General features: G+C 40.8%; 1 protein-coding gene across 1 annotated transcript in view; it reads left to right on the top strand.

The window, feature by feature from the left end:
* The window catches only part of WWC1 (WW and C2 domain containing 1), a 74,674-nt gene that overhangs the window by 33,410 nt on the left and 23,174 nt on the right, over positions 1 to 18,090 (top strand). The window contains exons 2-8 of the mRNA XM_029997614.2: positions 1,796 to 1,905; positions 7,824 to 8,027; positions 9,758 to 9,834; positions 10,777 to 10,856; positions 11,788 to 11,917; positions 12,478 to 12,624; positions 13,687 to 13,760. Of these exons, the coding sequence (XP_029853474.1) occupies positions 1,796 to 1,905; positions 7,824 to 8,027; positions 9,758 to 9,834; positions 10,777 to 10,856; positions 11,788 to 11,917; positions 12,478 to 12,624; positions 13,687 to 13,760 (822 nt within the window). The remainder of the gene's footprint in view (positions 1 to 1,795; positions 1,906 to 7,823; positions 8,028 to 9,757; positions 9,835 to 10,776; positions 10,857 to 11,787; positions 11,918 to 12,477; positions 12,625 to 13,686; positions 13,761 to 18,090) is intronic.

The raw sequence follows: 18,090 nt of genomic DNA, 5'->3' as shown, positions 1-18,090 counted from the left end.
AACAGCTTGATTCATGGGGAAAAACATGGGATAAGGGACAGCAATCAGAAGTATTGAGATTCTATTTTCTTTTGGGGTAGTCTCTATTTTCTATACAAACGTGCTTTTGGTACACAGTCTAGATTAAGAACAGTAAAAATAAACCTTTCAGTGACACTTTATTGAGAAAGTTTCACAGTTCTACATTGTGAAGCTCTGAGTTCTTTTTTGCACTGCAGAGCTTTAAAATAAATTGAAATTTTCTGAGAAAATAGTGATTCAAGCACTGCTTCAGATGGCAAAGGCAATGTGTTGAAAGTGAAATGCAACAGCAGGTAAGTAGAGATCTTAGTGGCTTACGTAGCTTTTACAGAAATGTTCCCACCTCATTCTTACCATGTACCAGACTTCAGGTCATGTGTTGGGGGGAATTATGTTAGTCATTAAATGTTGATTTTATGTTGAACCTCTTATGGTTGGAGGCTTTTTCCTAAAACTCCCCTTTACACTGATGAGTGACTGTAAGATGTTAATATGGGGCTACCAGCTGGTTGTTCAGTGCCTCCAGATGAAGTATTCTCAAGTGTGCTCAGAACTTAATAAAACTCTTTATCTAACTGCCAGCCCTGCTGAATTACCTTTGGATATGAAAGACTTTCTGCAAACCTGGCCAGTCTTTACAGTGGGTTTGAAACTTGCTCTCTTAACCACCTTACCTTCCTGTGGCATGCCACTTGTATGTGGCAGAGTTCTGTACAGCTCCGTGGCTGCTTTTTGACCCAGTTGCTCTTAGTACATGCAGCGTAACTGCTAGAGAGGGGCTGTGTTGGTTTACGTTGTGTCCTGTGCTTTCTGCCCAAAGGGCTCTTCTGATATATCACACTCACAGGTCCCAAAATGAAGTCATGGCCTTCCTTCCAGATACGCTACGTGCAGCGTGTTGGGGTTGTGTGATGGATCTATGGGCCTGTGGCATATTGTGCTTTTGGCAGCTGGGTAGGAGATACCTGCAAGCTTAATTCTTCCTGGCTTGTGCCTCCCTGCAGTGATGTGTTTGGTCAGTAGTTTTGTTGGTGCAAGCTGAACCTTGTTAGGTCAGAGTCAAAGGGAGGAAAGGGGCATCATTTCAGTGACTAAAATCTGTGGGGTCACTCAAGCATTGGGTACGCTAAGCTTTGGTTTTAGCCATGCAAGTCTTCAGACTGTTGCTGGATGTGGTCTCTAATAGAAAAACTCATCAGAGCAGTATTGCGGAAATACTTCCTCATTTGGACGGAGTGCGTTACACATTTTCATGATACTGAGAAACTAATCTAGTTTGTCATTAATGAAACGGAACATATTGCAATGCAAATGAGGGGAGTTGCATGACAAGTGGTCCCACAGTCCTCAGCACTTGCTATTGATTGTGCAGTCTTAATTATTCATGCTATGCAAATTGCATTTCTCATCTTGCTCCTTCTTGTCTACATATTTTTGATACAGGACTTGCCTGCAAACAGTCTTGTTCTTTCACTTGAGAGACGAGGATTGTTTCTGGCAAAGTTCTTAATGTTCTTTTGTTGAGCGAGTACTGGCTGAGCCAGGCAAGGCTCCGGAGCTGTGTCAGAATGAATTCATCTTGCTGTAACTTCAGATGAAGAAAGGGAAGTGTTTGTGGAGTATTATTTGATAAGAACAAAAGCTTTAAAATAGTTTTCAACTTTCTTTGTTTTCTATACTGAAGCCCTTGTGGTACTTGTTTTCTGGTCAGTTGTTTGGAATAGACATGTGAGAGTGTTCTTTTATTCATCCTAAATATTATTTTGCATTTCAGGTATACTAAACCACTAACCTTTGCAGACTGCATTAGTGATGAATTGCCGTTAGGATGGGAAGAAGCTTATGACCCTCAGGTTGGAGTTTATTACATAGACCACAACACCAGTAAGTGACATGTTATTGTATTTTTGCAGAGTGATTGTTTTGTGCCTGTGTTAAAATATAGTGAACACAAACCCACAAAATCGCTAACAGCATGTTTTAGAGTAGATGAGATCTGCAGCTCGTGAAATCAAATCCTGTCCTTCTCCATCGTACAAGTTACTTCCCTCTCTAAAACAAGAATTTGAGACCTTTTGGTTTGCAGTCTTCAGCAGTCACGTTCAAGCTAATACTATGGACACACCTCTGTAAATTCGGCTCTACTGAGGAGTCTGACTAGGTAACAATGATCTGGAGTTTGTTCTTAGGCTGGAATTTGTCCTTGTGGCAAGACCATCAGAAACAGTGCAAAGGTCTGGTGTTGATTCCTCTGGCAGGGATAAACTGAATGACTGCATGAGCTCCCTTTGCTGCAGGAATTCACACTGCCTTTACACTGGAGAGGAAACTCTCAAGTAGGCTTGGGATATCCTGAGGGGTGTGCAAGTTGGGAAAGAGTAAAGTTCAGGCTTGTGGCATTTTTATTCTCTATCTTCAAACTAAGCCCCTGCTTACTCTCTTTGTTAGATTGATAGACTGGAAGTGTTAAGCTTTATAAGTTCATTTGAATAAGAAAATACAGAATTTGGTATATCATTACAGACATTGTTAGGAAATGTGGATTGGGTTGTGCTAGAGCAAATCCCCTGAAAAAAGTATTATACAAAATAAATCAGTGACTTTGGTTCTCTTTACAGAACAGCTCCAATTGCAGTCCAGGAGTTCACAGCAGAACCATGCCCAGGCCCTTTTGGGGGTGCTTGTAACTCATGCAAAGAGAAAAACTTTTAAAAGACAAAACTGCCTTGAAGTTGTGGTTTGGTTTGGGGGGGGGGGGCGGTGCTGCTTTTAATCTGCTTCTAGGACTTCAACTGAGAACTTCAGCAATTTTTTTCTTTTTTCAGCAAGTTACAAGATCTTTTTTAAATAAAAATGTGAAAGTCTGTTTTTTGTTTTTTGTCTTTGTATTTTTTAATTGGCAACCTTTACAGCCTTCCCTTTTTCAGAAAAGCCACATTTTCACCTGGCCTGAGACTGCACCTTCCAGGTTTTAGCAATTCCTCCTAGGCAGTAAAAACGGAGAATGAAAAAAGCCCATTCTCAAAAAGCAGTAACTGCCCTCTGCAATACAAAGATCAAATGTTTCCAGATGTGAGGGTGACACAAATATTTTCATTTAAAACTTATGTCATCCCAGTATTAGAGTATTTACATATCTTTAAATAGCTTTATCCTAATCATTTTTCTTTGAGGCAGGGGATGTTGAATTTCCTTTTAAAGGAAAGAATAGTGGGAAAGAAAGGGTAGACAAGCCTACAGGATCACACAAAGGAGATCTGCGGGGAGAGGACTGGACAAACTTCACTTGAGAAGGTGCTAAATTGCAGGATACAAATTGGGGTCTCCTATAGGTCTGTAAGGCCATGTCTTGTGTCCATTTCACTTCCACAAGAAAGTACTCTGGTGAGTTAACAGTGAAGTTGCTCTTTAAAGACAGTCTGAATCTTAATGCTTTTTCCAGTCTCACTTGGGTCTGGGTTATTCCTGTGCTGACCTCACTTACAAAAGGAGTAAAAACTGAGTTTAGAAGTCTTGTTAAGACTTCTTTTTACCTCCTTCTGAATGATTTAATGTTTTCATGACTGTGTGCAGCCAGGAGGAGAGAAGAGCATGGGCAAGTTCTCCAGAGGAGTCAAAAATGTGGTTGGACTTCTCTTCCCTTCTCTGGTGGTTGGAGGTTTGCTGTATCAGGTGCTGAGATGTAGGAGGTGCCTACCAGAGTGCTCCAGGCCAAGAGCCGCCCAGAGACAGGGACATGCCACCTTCCAGTGACTCTGAAGGGCTTTGCTGTGTTAGGCAGCAGTGTTGGATTAGGAGGTTCCTGCCAATTCAGTTTTACCTCTACAATGCTTTTGGGGAAGCTGTTTGTTCCCTGTCCCCTCCCAGCGAAACATCTGTGGGGCTTAGTGGTTTCTCCCTTGAATCAGTTCCTTCCTCTGGTTTATCAGGCAGTGACATGGACTGTTGCAGTAGATGTAAGCTTCTGCAGGTGCTGTGGGAGCTGGCATTGTCCCCAAAAGAAATAATATTCAGCCCACCTTCTGAAGTGAACATCAGGGTCACCTCTGACCACAGGAAAAACTTGGCTCACGTAAAATGAGGGGATGTTTCCAAGAACCTTTTCCTTGTCCCCTCTGAACTTTGTCTTCACTTTGAGATGTATTTTTATCTTACTTGTCTTCCTTTCTTATCCACACTGGAGGAAGCCGAGTGCTTGTTGTCACTGTGGCCCATCCTAGCCAAAACTGGGGCATTAACTTACTCTGCTGGCATTTGCCTAAGCAAGGATGGCTAGCTGTGGTCCTGGGGGAACACAGTTCAGGTACAGGAAAATAACCTTGATCTGCAGCCTGCTGTGGGACATGGAAGCTTGTCAGACCTTCTGAGTGTTCCAGCTAGCAGAAAGTACAGCATGTAGGTGGGACAAGCCAAACATGGTCTTAGTTGTACATTTGAGTTGGCCCCAGGGTGAATGTGCAAAGATCTGGTTGCAGGTCTGGGGCAGTTACCCCTGGTCTGTGACACTCAAAAGCACCACAGGCTTCAAGGGTATGCAGAGAAGGCTTCAAACCGTGCTGACACCTGCTTAATAGCAGTTGCTCTTAAAAAGTTTCACTTCTATGGGATGCGAGGGGCTACAAGATTTGACCTAGAATTTCAATTAAAAGGTTAAAAAGAAGAGAAACAAAATCATGACCCTATTTCTTATGCCAGCTCTAATCCAAATCATGATAAAGCAAACCCTATCCACTTACCTTCAGCTAATCAAGAGCTCATCTTTGTGGTTTATGTTGAAGTATCCTCTGGAGAATGTCCAAAACCTTCTTCCTCTCCAAGGTCTCTTGCAGATTCCCTGTGCAGGAAGGAACCATCATCAGAGGATGTGAAGGGGATGGAGGCAGGTTGGTTCTTGCTGCACCCTTGAAGTATTTGAGACTAATTATCAGAAACAAGCCCAAGGACAGACCTAAATTAAATCTAAAGCCAGGAGCCATTAAAAAAAGTGAGATGGAGAACACTTCTAACCTTCTCTCTGAGGCAAAATAAATACAATTAAATTGAATTGAGTACTGCGAATATTCCTAATACAGTATTAATGCATAGCCCTGAGTGTCTCTTTCTGGGAGAACTTCTTTGGAATTTGATTTGCACAAAGAAATGATGATTTTCTTGCCAGATGCTGATGCAAGCATAGTAAGACAACATTCTTCAAACATGAAACAATCAGATTTATTTATGACAAGCTCAACATTAAATTAAAAATTCACAAGACAACAAATAATGTAATAGCCTGCATTTCTGTAGTCCTTTCATCTGACTTTTGAACGTATTTTGCATTTCTCAGTAGCTTGGGGCAGATCGAGAGCCCTTGGCCAACATTTTTGTAGATTGTTATTACATGTTTGAAAATCAAAGCTCAAAGCTGCAATCAAGGGGATACAGTTAATGCTGTGATTACTGAAAAGGTTGAGGTGAATATTTAGAAAAATGGGAACAAAGCAGTTTCAGTACTTATGTGCGTTGTCCATCCTCTCCATGAGCTGACTGCCAACCGTTGACTTTGTCAGGTGGCGTGTGCGCTTGGGGCAGTGTCAGTGTTTCACCACCTAACAGAGATGTTCAGGATTGTTGATTTTTATAGTCTTCCTCATGGTTGCTTATAATGGAGGGATTTCCCTGCAGCAGCTTCCACCATGCTTCTTGTGATTATAGGAAGAATGGGCTGCTAGTTTAAGGGAAAACTGGAACTAACCAAGCTTGAAGAAGCCATAGGTACAGGTAGACTTATGACCCAGTGTCCTGAATTAGACTTCAAGAGTCATGGGTACTTTGCTAACGTACTCACTAAGCTTGAAATTAGGAGTCCTGAGTCATGGTTGCTGGTGCTTGTTCATACAGTCTCATCCAGGGAAGCTGCATGTCTGGGAATATGGGGGGCAGCTGTCTGGGTAACCTGCAGCAGACTTTCCCCTTCTGGTTTAACTATGGAGTAAAGGGAGTTACTCTGTCTGGGTGTGGGTAATGGTTATCTGGGAAATGGGATTTGTGGGCAAGAATAGAGACAGGAGTCTGAGGTTTTCAGACTCTTGCAGTTGATACGCTGCTGTGTCTTCCTGACTTTTCTTTTGCTCCCTCTAAGAGAGGCCATAGTGCTGTCTGGGAGGGCACCAGCACCTACAGTTGGCACAAGTACCTGCTTTTTCCTCAAGTTATTCTGGGGCAGTTTTTCAGGTCCAGGCTTAGCTTTAATTTTACATCAGCTGAAACGTTGCTTCTGCTAGCAGGACCTATAAAGGACTTTTTGTTGAAATGCTTCTACAAACTATACTTAGTGTCTTAAGTTTAAGACACCTATACTGTCTTAAAAGTGTGTGGGGGGTTAATCATCTTTTGCAGCTTCTCTGAGTTTTGCTATGTAACTTGAAATGCCATGTGTTCTTTCGGGTCTTGAGATACTGTTAAAACAAGTTATTGCTGGAATATCCTGTTAATTTTCTCCTCAGCATGATCATGGACAGCTTGTGAAAATGGTTGAGTGTCCATCCCTTGGGTAAAATCCTTTATTTCTAATTCTGCTCCTAGGATTATTGTCAAATTGTTCTCTTCCCTACATCGTGTGTATTGTGGTGTCAGTCTTATGCCTGACTTGCTTAAGAGCTGCTCATACCTTCCACTGTGGCAGCTTTTACTAAATATTTAAAGAGGCTCTTAAGATATGCAGATTAGAGTCCTACTGATAGTTTCAAGCAGCTTCTTTTTATTAATTATTCATTATGTGGTAACTAGGCATCCTTATTCAAGCGCGGTAGTTTAGACAGTTTAGAGCACTTAGTCAACTGACTATTGGAACCTGTTCCAAGCAAGAACGTATAATAGCCTTGAAAGAGAAATGAAAAATATTTTGGACGCTTCTTCACAAAACCAAGACAAATGCTGACAATAAATTTGCCTAATTAGTATTAGGACTAGCTGCGTGTCTGTGACCTTGTGCCTTTTTCATGGTTAGAAACCTGAAAAGCAATGTATTGGTTGTGTTGAGGTAATGGAGATGGAAGTGGTGTAGCTGTTCATGACTGCGTTGCCTATGTTACCAAAAAATATTTTTCTTAAACTCCGCCTCCTGTATTCTGCAGTGATTTACTGCTGTGCCTGCTTTCAGTGAAGGAAATGTTTACTCCCCTTCTGAGATGCTGTTTATATAACGTCATCTGAGATGCTTTCATGAATACATTCTGTGATTTAATGAGTCTTTATTTTTACTTACCTATGCAATCTGAGCGAGAAGGTTTTCCTTCTCCTTTTTAATAAAAGCCACTTGGCAGCCAGAGAGGATGGGCAGAGTTGTAATTGCTTGCATGTTGTCAGATGCAGTATAATGCAGTCATGTGGCAGTGATTTCTGAAAGTTTTTTTTATCAGTGAAATAGTAGAGGTATTTTATTAGTAATGTTATAAAGCAGTTGCAATAAAGATAAGTCTAACAGTCAATGTCAGTATCTTAGAGCTCGTGTGTGCATATGCTCGCGTGGATGTTGTAAGAGGCAGAACCAGAACGGCTTCAGCAGCAGAGGAGTTGGAGAGTTGTACAATGATTTCATCATGAATTGTTCTATACAGTGATTCAGCGTGGCAGAGCTCATTGGAGTTCATTGTGGATCCATGGTCACATCCTAAGGAAAAAGGAAAATGTCCCTATTTCACTTTTTTATTATGGGATTGGGCAAGGGGCTATTTTAAAATATTGCCATAAATGGTGGAGCTTCTCCAGGCAGCAGTACAAACCTGCATTCCATTGACCTTGTCTCCTGTTTTCTCTCTAAGAAACTACACAGATAGAAGACCCTCGTGTGCAATGGCGGCGAGAGCAGGAGCATATGCTGAAAGACTATCTTGTCCTGGCCCAGGAGGCGATTGCTGCACAGAAGGAGATCTATCAAGTGAAACAGCAGAGGCTTGAATTGGCCCAGCAAGAATATCGACAGCTGCATGATGTTTGGGAGCACAAACTGGGCTCTCAGACCAGCTGTGAGTAGTTAGTGAACTCTTACTCAGTGACTGTCTCAGTCATGAACCCACTAGGACAGGAAAATGCTTGAAGCTGATCCTCTGCTTCCATCCATAATGCTGGGATGTGTTATGCCCTGTCAGTCTCCATGTTTGCTCGTTTTGTCTCAAAAGCAATAGCTGCCTCGCACCTGTTTGGTAAAGGAGAATTGTTATGAATCTATCGCGGTTGGCTCCGTCACTGGAGTCAGTGTGCAGATTTTCAGCATGGGCTTCAACAAATGTGAAAAAATGTGGTGGTTGGCTCAATGTGAAAAAATGAAGTTATATGGTATTTTCCTTGATTTCTGTGTCCAAAGTGTAGAAACGAGGCAAGAAGGCTCATCTCAGATAGCATTCCCAGGCCTTTTTGGAGTTTAACATCCTAGGTAGTTGAGTGACTGTCTCGGGGAACTAAGGGTCTGTATTTTATGCCATGCAAAAGCTAACATTGGTGGATTATCTGTCTGCATATGAAGAACATTGTTTTGTGCTCCATATTCGTTGTCACACACTAAACACTGATACTTGTTGCTTCAAGAGTTGGTACAGAAATGTTTGTAGAAGGCCAAATTTCCTCCTTACTGTTACTAGTTAGGAGCTGGAGAATGTCCAGAGGAGGATTTATTTCCTGCAAGTCTTCCAGAATTTTTTTTTTTTACAATCCTTAGTGTTGCAGACTTTTTACGTTCTTGCTAGCCACAACAGTGGACTGAACTCCCCCTGCTTCACTCTTGCTGAGTTATGTCTTATGTTGGTGAATTCCACTGGCTAATCCTGTGCCTGATGTTAAAAATTTTTTAAGTAGTTTTCTGTCAGCTGAAGCATTCTTACTTGACTAGGGTCTTGTCCATCATCTCTGAAGTACAGTTTTTGGTCTTTTCTTAAGAGCACTCTAAGTACTGGTATACCAGAGCAGTACACTAAGAATGTTGTGAACGTGAATTACATTGGTGTGATGAGATCTGTCTTTAAAAATACAAGCAAACAGAAAGAACTGGAAATGCTTTCCCATGTTTTATAGGGCATAAACTGATGGCTGCAAGGATCAAAATATCTCCCTTGCCTACAGCTACCTCTAACAACATTGTACATTGGGGAGCTTCTGTACCTTCTGAAGCAGAAAGGTTTAACCACTGCTGAGAAGAGAACTCTCCTCTTAATGGGACATTGATTTAATCCGGTGTGACACATTGTATGAGTGGTCGTGTCCTCGAGGCTGTGAGAAGGCTTGCATCTCATTTTTCAGTTTCTTCTCGTTCTTTGCTTTTCTTTGTTTTTAAACATTCAGTGGATTGTTTACTCAATGAGAAAGTCTAAAAAAAAAAATAAAGTAAACCTTTATGCAATGCCTGTCCCTTCAGTTCTGTTAAATGCCTTTGGAAATGCAGGAAGCCACACTATTGAATGGAGTGAACGTGTTTGGGAGTCTGAGTTAAGTGTGTTAACCTGGAACAAATCAAGACTTTGGAGATGCAGGACATGCTCTGGCCTCTTTAGTATACACTTTTTGTGGAGTACTTGACTGCACTATTGCCTTTCCTTGCCTTTGAAGTGTGAGAAGAGATCTGGAAAATGGATAAAAGGCCTACACCAGCAATGTGTGGCGATCTGGGTGTGCAGGAGTGATGGGAGGTCTTGATTTGTGGTGGGGCTGGTGGAAGAGTAGGGAGGAAGGTAGAACTGCTAAACTGGGTGTTGTATTGTTCTAGTGCTCTCTGGCTCATCGTCAAGTTCCAAGTATGACCCGGAGATCCTCAAAGCAGAGATTGCTACTACAAAATCCAGGGTAAGTAGTACGAACAGACCTTTGCTTGCCACGAGTAATCTTCAGATATTTCCAAACCTCGTGGCAAATACTAAAAGGAAATGCCAAAGCAGTTGAAAGAGCTAATGTTGCCCTTCTTAATCTAGGAGATAATTTATCAGAATTCTCAAACGTTGCCGTCTTAAGAGTTTGAAACACTTTTTTTTTTTCCCCTTAGACTTTAGACTTCCTTGGAAGCTGGCAGTACATACTGCTGTACAGATACGCTGTGGGGTATTTAGCTGTGTGCTGGCTCTTCGGTGTGCTGCAGTGCTGGAGAGCTGTGAGTTCTCTCCAGAGACTGGCAGCTGTTTTGTCCTGGGCTTAGTGCGGGTTGTTAGCAGCGGCAGTGTGTGCTCTCATGCAGAGCTCAGTTTGGGAAGAAGAAAGGACTAAAGTAAAGTAGGTCAGTCTAGCCTCTGTGGAGGAATATAAAACAGCAAGCTGTAGGGTCAGTGGGTTTATAATATGTATTATCATCCTGCTGTGTTACTCATGCAGTGGAGCCTTTTAGTTTGGTGTATTGGAGGATGGCTTCTATCGCTGCAGTGTAACTCCTGTCCTGATGCTTAATGGGTTTTTTTAATGATTGGGAAGGTTTTAAACATTTCTGAGTAAAATCAACATGTGTTTCGTTCCTGTCTCTCTTGATTTTTTCTTAGCTTTTCTGATTATGAGGTTGGAACTTCCCTTGAACCCCTTATTACGTGGTGTAATACCCGAGTACTGGATAAAGCCTTAGCCAGTGATAGTGTCCTGATGAGGATGCAGTCAGGGCTGTTAGCTGCTGTTGAGATGAACTGATTATCTGGAAACTTTGTTTAGAGTACTATCTACCCTGAGTAAGTTTTGAATTGAATGGGTAGTGCTGTACCTAAATATTCATATAAAATATCATTCTAAAAATGTGACACCTTGCTGCAGGTTAATAAACTCAAGAGAGAAGTAGCTCACATGAAGCAAGAGCTCCAGTACAAAGAGCATGGATTTCAAACACTGAAGAAGTAAGTTTGTTCTCAAGATCTTATTTTCAGTGTAGAACATCTCTGGCTTGTAATACATCCCCCTCTACATTTATAAATAGCTGCCTAAATAACTTAAGCTGAAATATGTTGCTGCTGATATCTTTAGGCATATGCAACTGAAAGCAGTACACAGCCATGAGGGTAGTTCTCTCAAATCAATGCCTGTATGTGATTGACCACATCAGAACTGACTTCATGGTAAAAAGATTTTGAACCAGGATCTCGTCAGTTAAATGGTATTCCGTTTTACTCAGTGTTGTTCAATACGGATGACACATTACAGCCTATTATCTTAATTATAAGAGCCATTGGTTTAGGGCACTGAAGAAAAATTTGGGGTGGAGTGGAAGGAGAGGAAAAGTTTCAGGTACTTACCTTTGTATGACTAGATATCTGACATGTTTTAAATAATGTCCCTGGTTAATATCTTATTTATTATAAATGTCAGCTGCAGTAGAATTCCTTTGGGAAAAGGGAAGGATGAAGCAGCTTGTAATTAGGTTGTGCAAGCAAATACATCCATGCATGTGAGATCTGTGGCTGGTTTTCAGAATCATGACTGAAAATAAGGTAATTTTCATAGATGGCTAAGTTGATCCTCTCTAGGTTAGAAGCAAGCAGCAATCTGCCCAAACATACTGTTTTGGGGGTTTTGCGTACATCTTTGTCGTCCCTAAGGAGTCAAAGAGATGATATAGCTAAAATCAGAGTTCTGAAGCTTAATGTATTTCTGAGTGGAGTAACTTAGGTGGTTATGAGTGGGGTTCTTTGTTCCTTCTGTTGTCTTTGTTATACTTCAGAGTGTGTTTTTCTTAAAAATTGACGTCGAGATGCATACATCTGGGATGATTAAATTAACTGGACTTTATAAAGTGTTAGCTTACTGTATTTTTTTTAATTTTCCATGCAGAATTGACATGAAAATGTCTGATACTCAAGGTGGCTACAAACTTGATGAGGCACAAGCCATTTTAAGTGAAATGAAAGCTCTCAAGAAGGCCATCACATCAGGGGAGAAGGAAAAACAAGACCTCATTCAGGTATTGAAACAGGATGACTTTATAGTATTTTGTGTCGCCATTGCTATCAGATTGAATTTCTGAGAAGTCATTTAAGTATTTTCTACTTCAGATATGTAATCAAGATTTTTATTAGCATAAATTAGTTCTGTATTGTGGTTGGACTGCAGCCTGTGTTGTGGTTGGACTGCAGCCTTTTTGTTGTTCGGATCCTCGAAATAAGAAGTATAAAATACAGCAACTAAGAGTAGTAAGCACTTGCTTAGAGATGGGTGTTTGTCTCAGGGTTTATTGGTCAAGAATGAACCAGTGTGACTGTACTGCTGTCAAAGACCAGACCTGGAGAAGCCATGAGGCCCACTTGGTCTGCCACCTCCAGCGGAGAGCCTGTCTGTAATGCCGTGGGCTGCTTTCTGCTGTGGGAGGTGCAGTCCAGTCATGCCTGACCTCATGTCTGCAGAGTCTGAGTGCACGCAGTAAACATGGTCAGATCTTTGTCATGTAGTTTAGGCTGAAGCTATGTAGCTGCTGAGGTGGTTTGAGCAGAAGGGAGCTCACCTCATGACTTTTTATGGTTTTAGAGCTTAGCCAGGTTAAAAGACAGCTTTGTGAATGACAGAGGATCGCAGTCAGACCTGTGGGCCAGCAGCGTGTCTGTGGAAAGCTCCAGCCCTTTGTTACCCCGGCAGTACCTGGATGTCAGCTCCCAGACGGATGTTTCAGGAAATGTGAGTAATGCATGAGAAACCAAGTGCATGTGGAGACATTCCTCTGAACTATGTGTAGTGCTGCCTTAGTACGAGTTTCTGAGCATGGGCAAGTATCTATGAAATGATACCTTCTCCTGGTTTAAACTTCAGCGTGACCTTCATTTCTGTGTGCAGTGTTAATGTATCTCTAAAGGCAAGCTGCTGTTTCCCTACACTGTCTCTATTAGAACAACCCAGGTGGGAATAAAAGGGAAGGAGGTTTTATTTTGCCTGTAGGTGTAGCTTCTTGTGATACAAATATTCCCTTAGCTCTTTATAGCATTGATATGCTACTAGACAAGAAACGTTCAGCAGCTACGTGTGGGCTAAGCTCTGATGAAGACTCCTCCCTTAAGAGTACATTTGGCTTTTAGCGTGTTATGAGTGAGAATGATAGCATATGTGCAGATATTTTGATGCCATCAAACATGTGTAGTACTCATAAAACTTCAGTCCCACTTGTGCAACAAGATCATAACCGTCAGGTTGGTGCCAGCTTCAGCAAGGACTCAATCAGCACTGTGGGTACATAGTATGTCTCACAGGACATCATAGAAGCCTCTCCTGTGAACCTTTACTTAAACATTTGCAGCCACTTTCAGTCCCAGCCACACATGTGACTAAAGATCTGCAGATTTGGGCATGATGGGGTGTCCCTTGTCATTAAGACTTTACAGCCAAAGCAAGATGTCATCCAACACAAAATGCAACACAGCACTTAAAGATTGCAAACAACATTCAAGAAGAAAGTTTACAAAGCTGTTTGTGTGTGCATGAAAATAAAAGCCTGAGATAGATGTGGTAGATTTTCTTTTTCTGACAAACTAGACCACAAAGAGCCTCTGAATCTTGTGGGCTTTTAAGTATTTGAAGAAATTGTGAAAAATTTAATCAAAAGCAATATTTTCCTATTCTGTGATTGGTTTAACTAGTAAATGAGTTTGACAAGAGCAAGTATAACTTGTAACATCATCAATTTCAATAGGGAATATCAAAAGAGAAGTGGTTACTAAGTTGCTGATTTTATATTTTGTGTCTCAGTTTATTACCAGCAGCAATAACCAGTTGGCTGAGAAAGTGAGATTACGCCTTCAATATGAAGAAGCAAAGAGAAGGTAATTCTTTGGACCGTTGTACCTTTTGGCTGTCACACAGCTTATTCTGAAGATACGTTTCACTAGAAAAGGTGCCACTTGGATTGAAACCCAGTGTTACTGCTAAATAAACGTGGTAATTTTTGAGCCAGTGAGGCAATAGGCTTTCTGGGCCAATGTTATCATTCAAGAAATAAATAACCATCCTAGAAATTACTAAGGAGTGACTAATACATGAAGAATTCACTCTGGCCACACCTGTGGGGACATAAGTGGTTTTGCTGCCTGTTGCCAGTGCTTCCCCATTCCTAATAAGGAGACTGTACTGCAAAGCATCTCCTTACCTTATTCAAAATGAAATGAATGTTTGCATGGCTGTAAGTCTGATAAGGAGAAATGTATATTGTGTTAACACCTAACATATCAAAATATAGTCAATGGCTACAATACAGAGCTTATCTGTAAGAACCTAAGTTTTCACTCTTGCCTTCTGATCTGGGATGAAGTATAGATTTTAAAAATTCATATCTACTTAACAGGCCAATTTAAGCAAAAGTTTTCTGGGATTTACTTGTTTTAATAGATAATAGCTAACTCAACTGTTTAGTTAAACGAAAAACCACCAAGCATTATTATTTAGACTTTGGCTGGCCTAGTCCTTGTTCAGCGATGTAACCATCGGTGGTGGTGACTTCAGTTTTAACTGCTCTAAAGGGACTTTGCAATTCCAGAATAACAAACTTCAGATGTATGGTACAATCTGTACTTGGGATATATGCAAAGAGAAGGATTTTTCTCCAGTCTCTGGTTAGAGATAAGAGCTTTAAGGCTGAGATTACTCATAATGTTCTCATTTGAATATACTGGCATGGTCAATAGGGCCATGTTTCTCAGTGGCATAAAATCTAATCTGTATCTGTGGCAGTTGTCAAAGACTCTGTGTGCCCAGCTGCTTTTGACATGAACTTACACTTCTCTTCCTAGGTGGAGCAATTTTTTCAGAACTGCCTATTTTGCCAATCCAAGATTTGTCAAACTACCTTGACATTCAAATCATTCTGTGACTTTTTAAAACAACATTAAAATTATTAATCCTCCAGATGCAGTGGTTACTTTTTCAGTGTTAAAATTGCTTTTTACTTTTAAGCTTTGCTGAAGATTGCAATTTAACTCACACTGACTTTACATCTTCAGATTGAAGTAGAATACTCTTACTTTAGCCTGTATCTTTTCCAAGGAGGGGCGAGTGAATAATGACAAACCTGAGAAGATAATTAATATGCTCTTTAAAAGGAGACAGAACTTTGTAAAGGCAGCACAATAGTTCATTTGAAGTAATGATGAAGGGCGTACAACACAATCTTGCAGTTGAAGAAGTTTGATACCTCATGTCTGTCTTAGGTTATCTATAGATTTTCTCAGAGTTTAAAAAACATTATCATGAGGAAAGATGGGCCTGAATGGGCATGAATAATTGATGGTAAAATGAAAAGATCTGTAGCTATCAGAGCATTGTGGTTTTGGCATGGTCTTTAGTAGGAGCTGCAGAAACAAATACCTTAACTGGTTTTAAGCTGGAACAATACTATGGATATAGTGACTCACAAGGAACCTTCTGCTCCTGTGAAAATTCCTCCTTGTGATGTTAAAAGTGTTTCCTGCCCCACAGCAGCATATTAAAATGTTCCAAAAACACAATAGAAGAGCAAGTACTTTGCCCACGCACATATTATGAAGGGAGCCAAATGGTGGAAGTACATCTGTCTTATTAGCTCTGCATTATCTGGAAAGGTAAAACTTAAGGCTTGAAAACAAGATGATCCCATGTTAATTAGGTTAGAACTACTAGACTTATAAGGGGCTGATGTTTTTGAAAGTGGACTGTAGCAGACACTGTTTACACTGTCACTGTGGACCGGACTAAAGGCATAGATGTAGGTGAATATCTTGCTGAACTTCACCACACCAGAACTGTCAGGGTACAATTCTGCGTGTTCCCTTACCCGCCACTAAGTCCTTTCCTTTCACGGCTCAGTGAGGCAAAGAGAGCCCTAGAGCAGATAATGTTAAACCTGCAAAAAAAGAACAAAGGGTAACCACAGTGACAAACCTTTAGCTTAATTGGATTGGAAACTGATAATGGGTATCATGTCAAAAGAGATGCCAGTGCTACATCTCAACAAGGAGATAGCTACTGCAGCATAAATGTAGTCAGAGATGCAACTAAATTATGTTGTACAGTTTCAGACATATAGTAGTAACTCAGTTGTGTAGCAGTTCCACTCTGTGCACTGTTTTAGTTCCTTCAACAGTTAAACTTTCAGCTTGGGTTTTGTGTGACTGATGATAACTCTGGGATTTTAAAAGTATGTTTTATAATCTCCTAAAATGAAATATTTTAACGTTGCATTTAGCAGCATTCCAACAACGGTGGGTATTTGGTCAATTTTTAGACCACACGTCCCACTTTGATTTTTTTTTTTTTTTTTTTTTTTTTTTTCCCTGAAGAATAGAGGCTGATCTGATACAGGATTGCTAATCACTGTTTGAGGATACATGTCTTAATGTACGCTTCTGCAGAGATGCATGTGCTTTGAATGATGTCCAAAGAGACTAAAAATTTTACGTGTTATGCCTATGTCACAGATAAGTACCAGATTTCCCTAGAAAAAAAAAAAAAAGAGACTTGATATGACAATGAATAAACCATCTACCTACTTTTTCTAGGTAAAAAGTTAAATAAAACTTGAGCTTCCTGTTCTATGTGTTGTTCAGTCTTGCAAGCTAGTGGCTATTCAGAAAGATGGTATGACCTGAGCCCAGTATTGCTGGTTTCTTTGCAATGCAAACCTAGCATGGCTTGGCAATGATGTAGTTCAGACTCGGTCAGTGAATGCTGAAGGGCTGGAGTTTTCAGCCAAATGCCAGACAGTCTGCAAAGCATTTCTTTTGTGATGATGCTGTTTTATTGGAAAAATAGAATACATAAAGCTCCTTTTAACTGAGAAGGGGAAAAAGAATGATCATTTACAACGGGTAAAACTTGAGGTTAGTTTAACAAAGCCGTTAGACTCGGAAATGCATAGAGAACAAATTCCAGTGGAAAAGCCATATCCATGCAAATGTATGCCAAAAGTGATCAGATTAATGCCAACCAATCCTCTTAAACTCATATCCTTTCAAAATGCACAGAGGAATTCTTGGATTATGAATTAATGCCACTGTTAATTCTTCGTTGGAGCACAGTATTGCACTTAATCAGGCACTCAAAAACAAAACAGCTCCTAAGAAGACCTAAAAATAGTTGAGCTGAATATCTATCAATTATGGAACTTTAATTAGAGTAAGCAACCTGCTGTGGGAAATAGGTTTACAGAAAGTGAGGCTTCTCTTCAGAAAGGTGATCTCTAGTCTATCTGCTGTGATGGAGGAGGCAGGTCAGTCTGTGTGAGCCTAATCATTCAGAGGCTCTCTCGGGGCTCGAGTTCCTCTTGGCCTCCAGAGCTTGGAAGACAAAGCTTTATTCTTCAAGGCCATTCAGCAGTTGTGTAGCCGCTGCTGCCCAGATCTGCATCTTAGTACTTACTCTGCACACTTTGATTTTGCTAGTTGGCGTTGAATTTGCTCTGTCCCTGCATGTGTGCTGGTTTGCTGGAGGAAGTGTGCACCATCCTGTGTGCTTCTGTAGCATAAACCAAGGTCTAGAAAGAAATGAATCCAGATTAGTGGCCGCAACTATTTGTTGTGCCAAATTTAAGTCCAGTAATTCTGTCACCAGATCACAAAGCCCTTTTCAAAGGGAGATTAATATTGGACTTTCATTTTACACGTACAGCATTTCACTTCTATTTCTTATGTATTTACTAAACCTGAGTGAGAGATTAACCTGAGTTAATGACGTGAAAGGGCATGGATGCCTTGACTCTCTGGTCTTCAGTCAGGTGAATTATTTTTGGAAATACCTTGCCTTATATTGCAAGATACTTTTCCTCCTTGTTTGCCTTCTAAGCTTTTGTAATTTCTCCACCCCAGCCCATTCTGCCCTCCCCATTCCCTGCTCCCCACTTGATCATTTTCAATTGTGCGAGTTCCAGAAATGCAAGTCCTTAGTAACTCCTATTCAACTTTATCTGTATGCTTGTTTCTCACCAAACTACCATAATCACCCTGTCAGATCATGAAGAGTTGTAGGTCAGTGAGTCCAAAGGAGACAGATTCCTTTGGGAAGACTGACATTACTGCCCTTGGTTCTGTATCCTGGCCTGCTGCTGATTTTTGCTTTTCTCTGTATGTTGCATTGCAAAGCTGACTACTTGTGGAGCTAAATGAGCAGTTCAGATACTTGGGAAAT

The sequence above is a fragment of the Aquila chrysaetos genome, chromosome 22, assembly GCF_900496995.4.
Source record: "Aquila chrysaetos chrysaetos chromosome 22, bAquChr1.4, whole genome shotgun sequence".
Classification (NCBI taxonomy): Eukaryota; Metazoa; Chordata; class Aves; order Accipitriformes; family Accipitridae; genus Aquila; species Aquila chrysaetos.
This window is presented reverse-complemented; position numbering and strand designations above follow the sequence as displayed.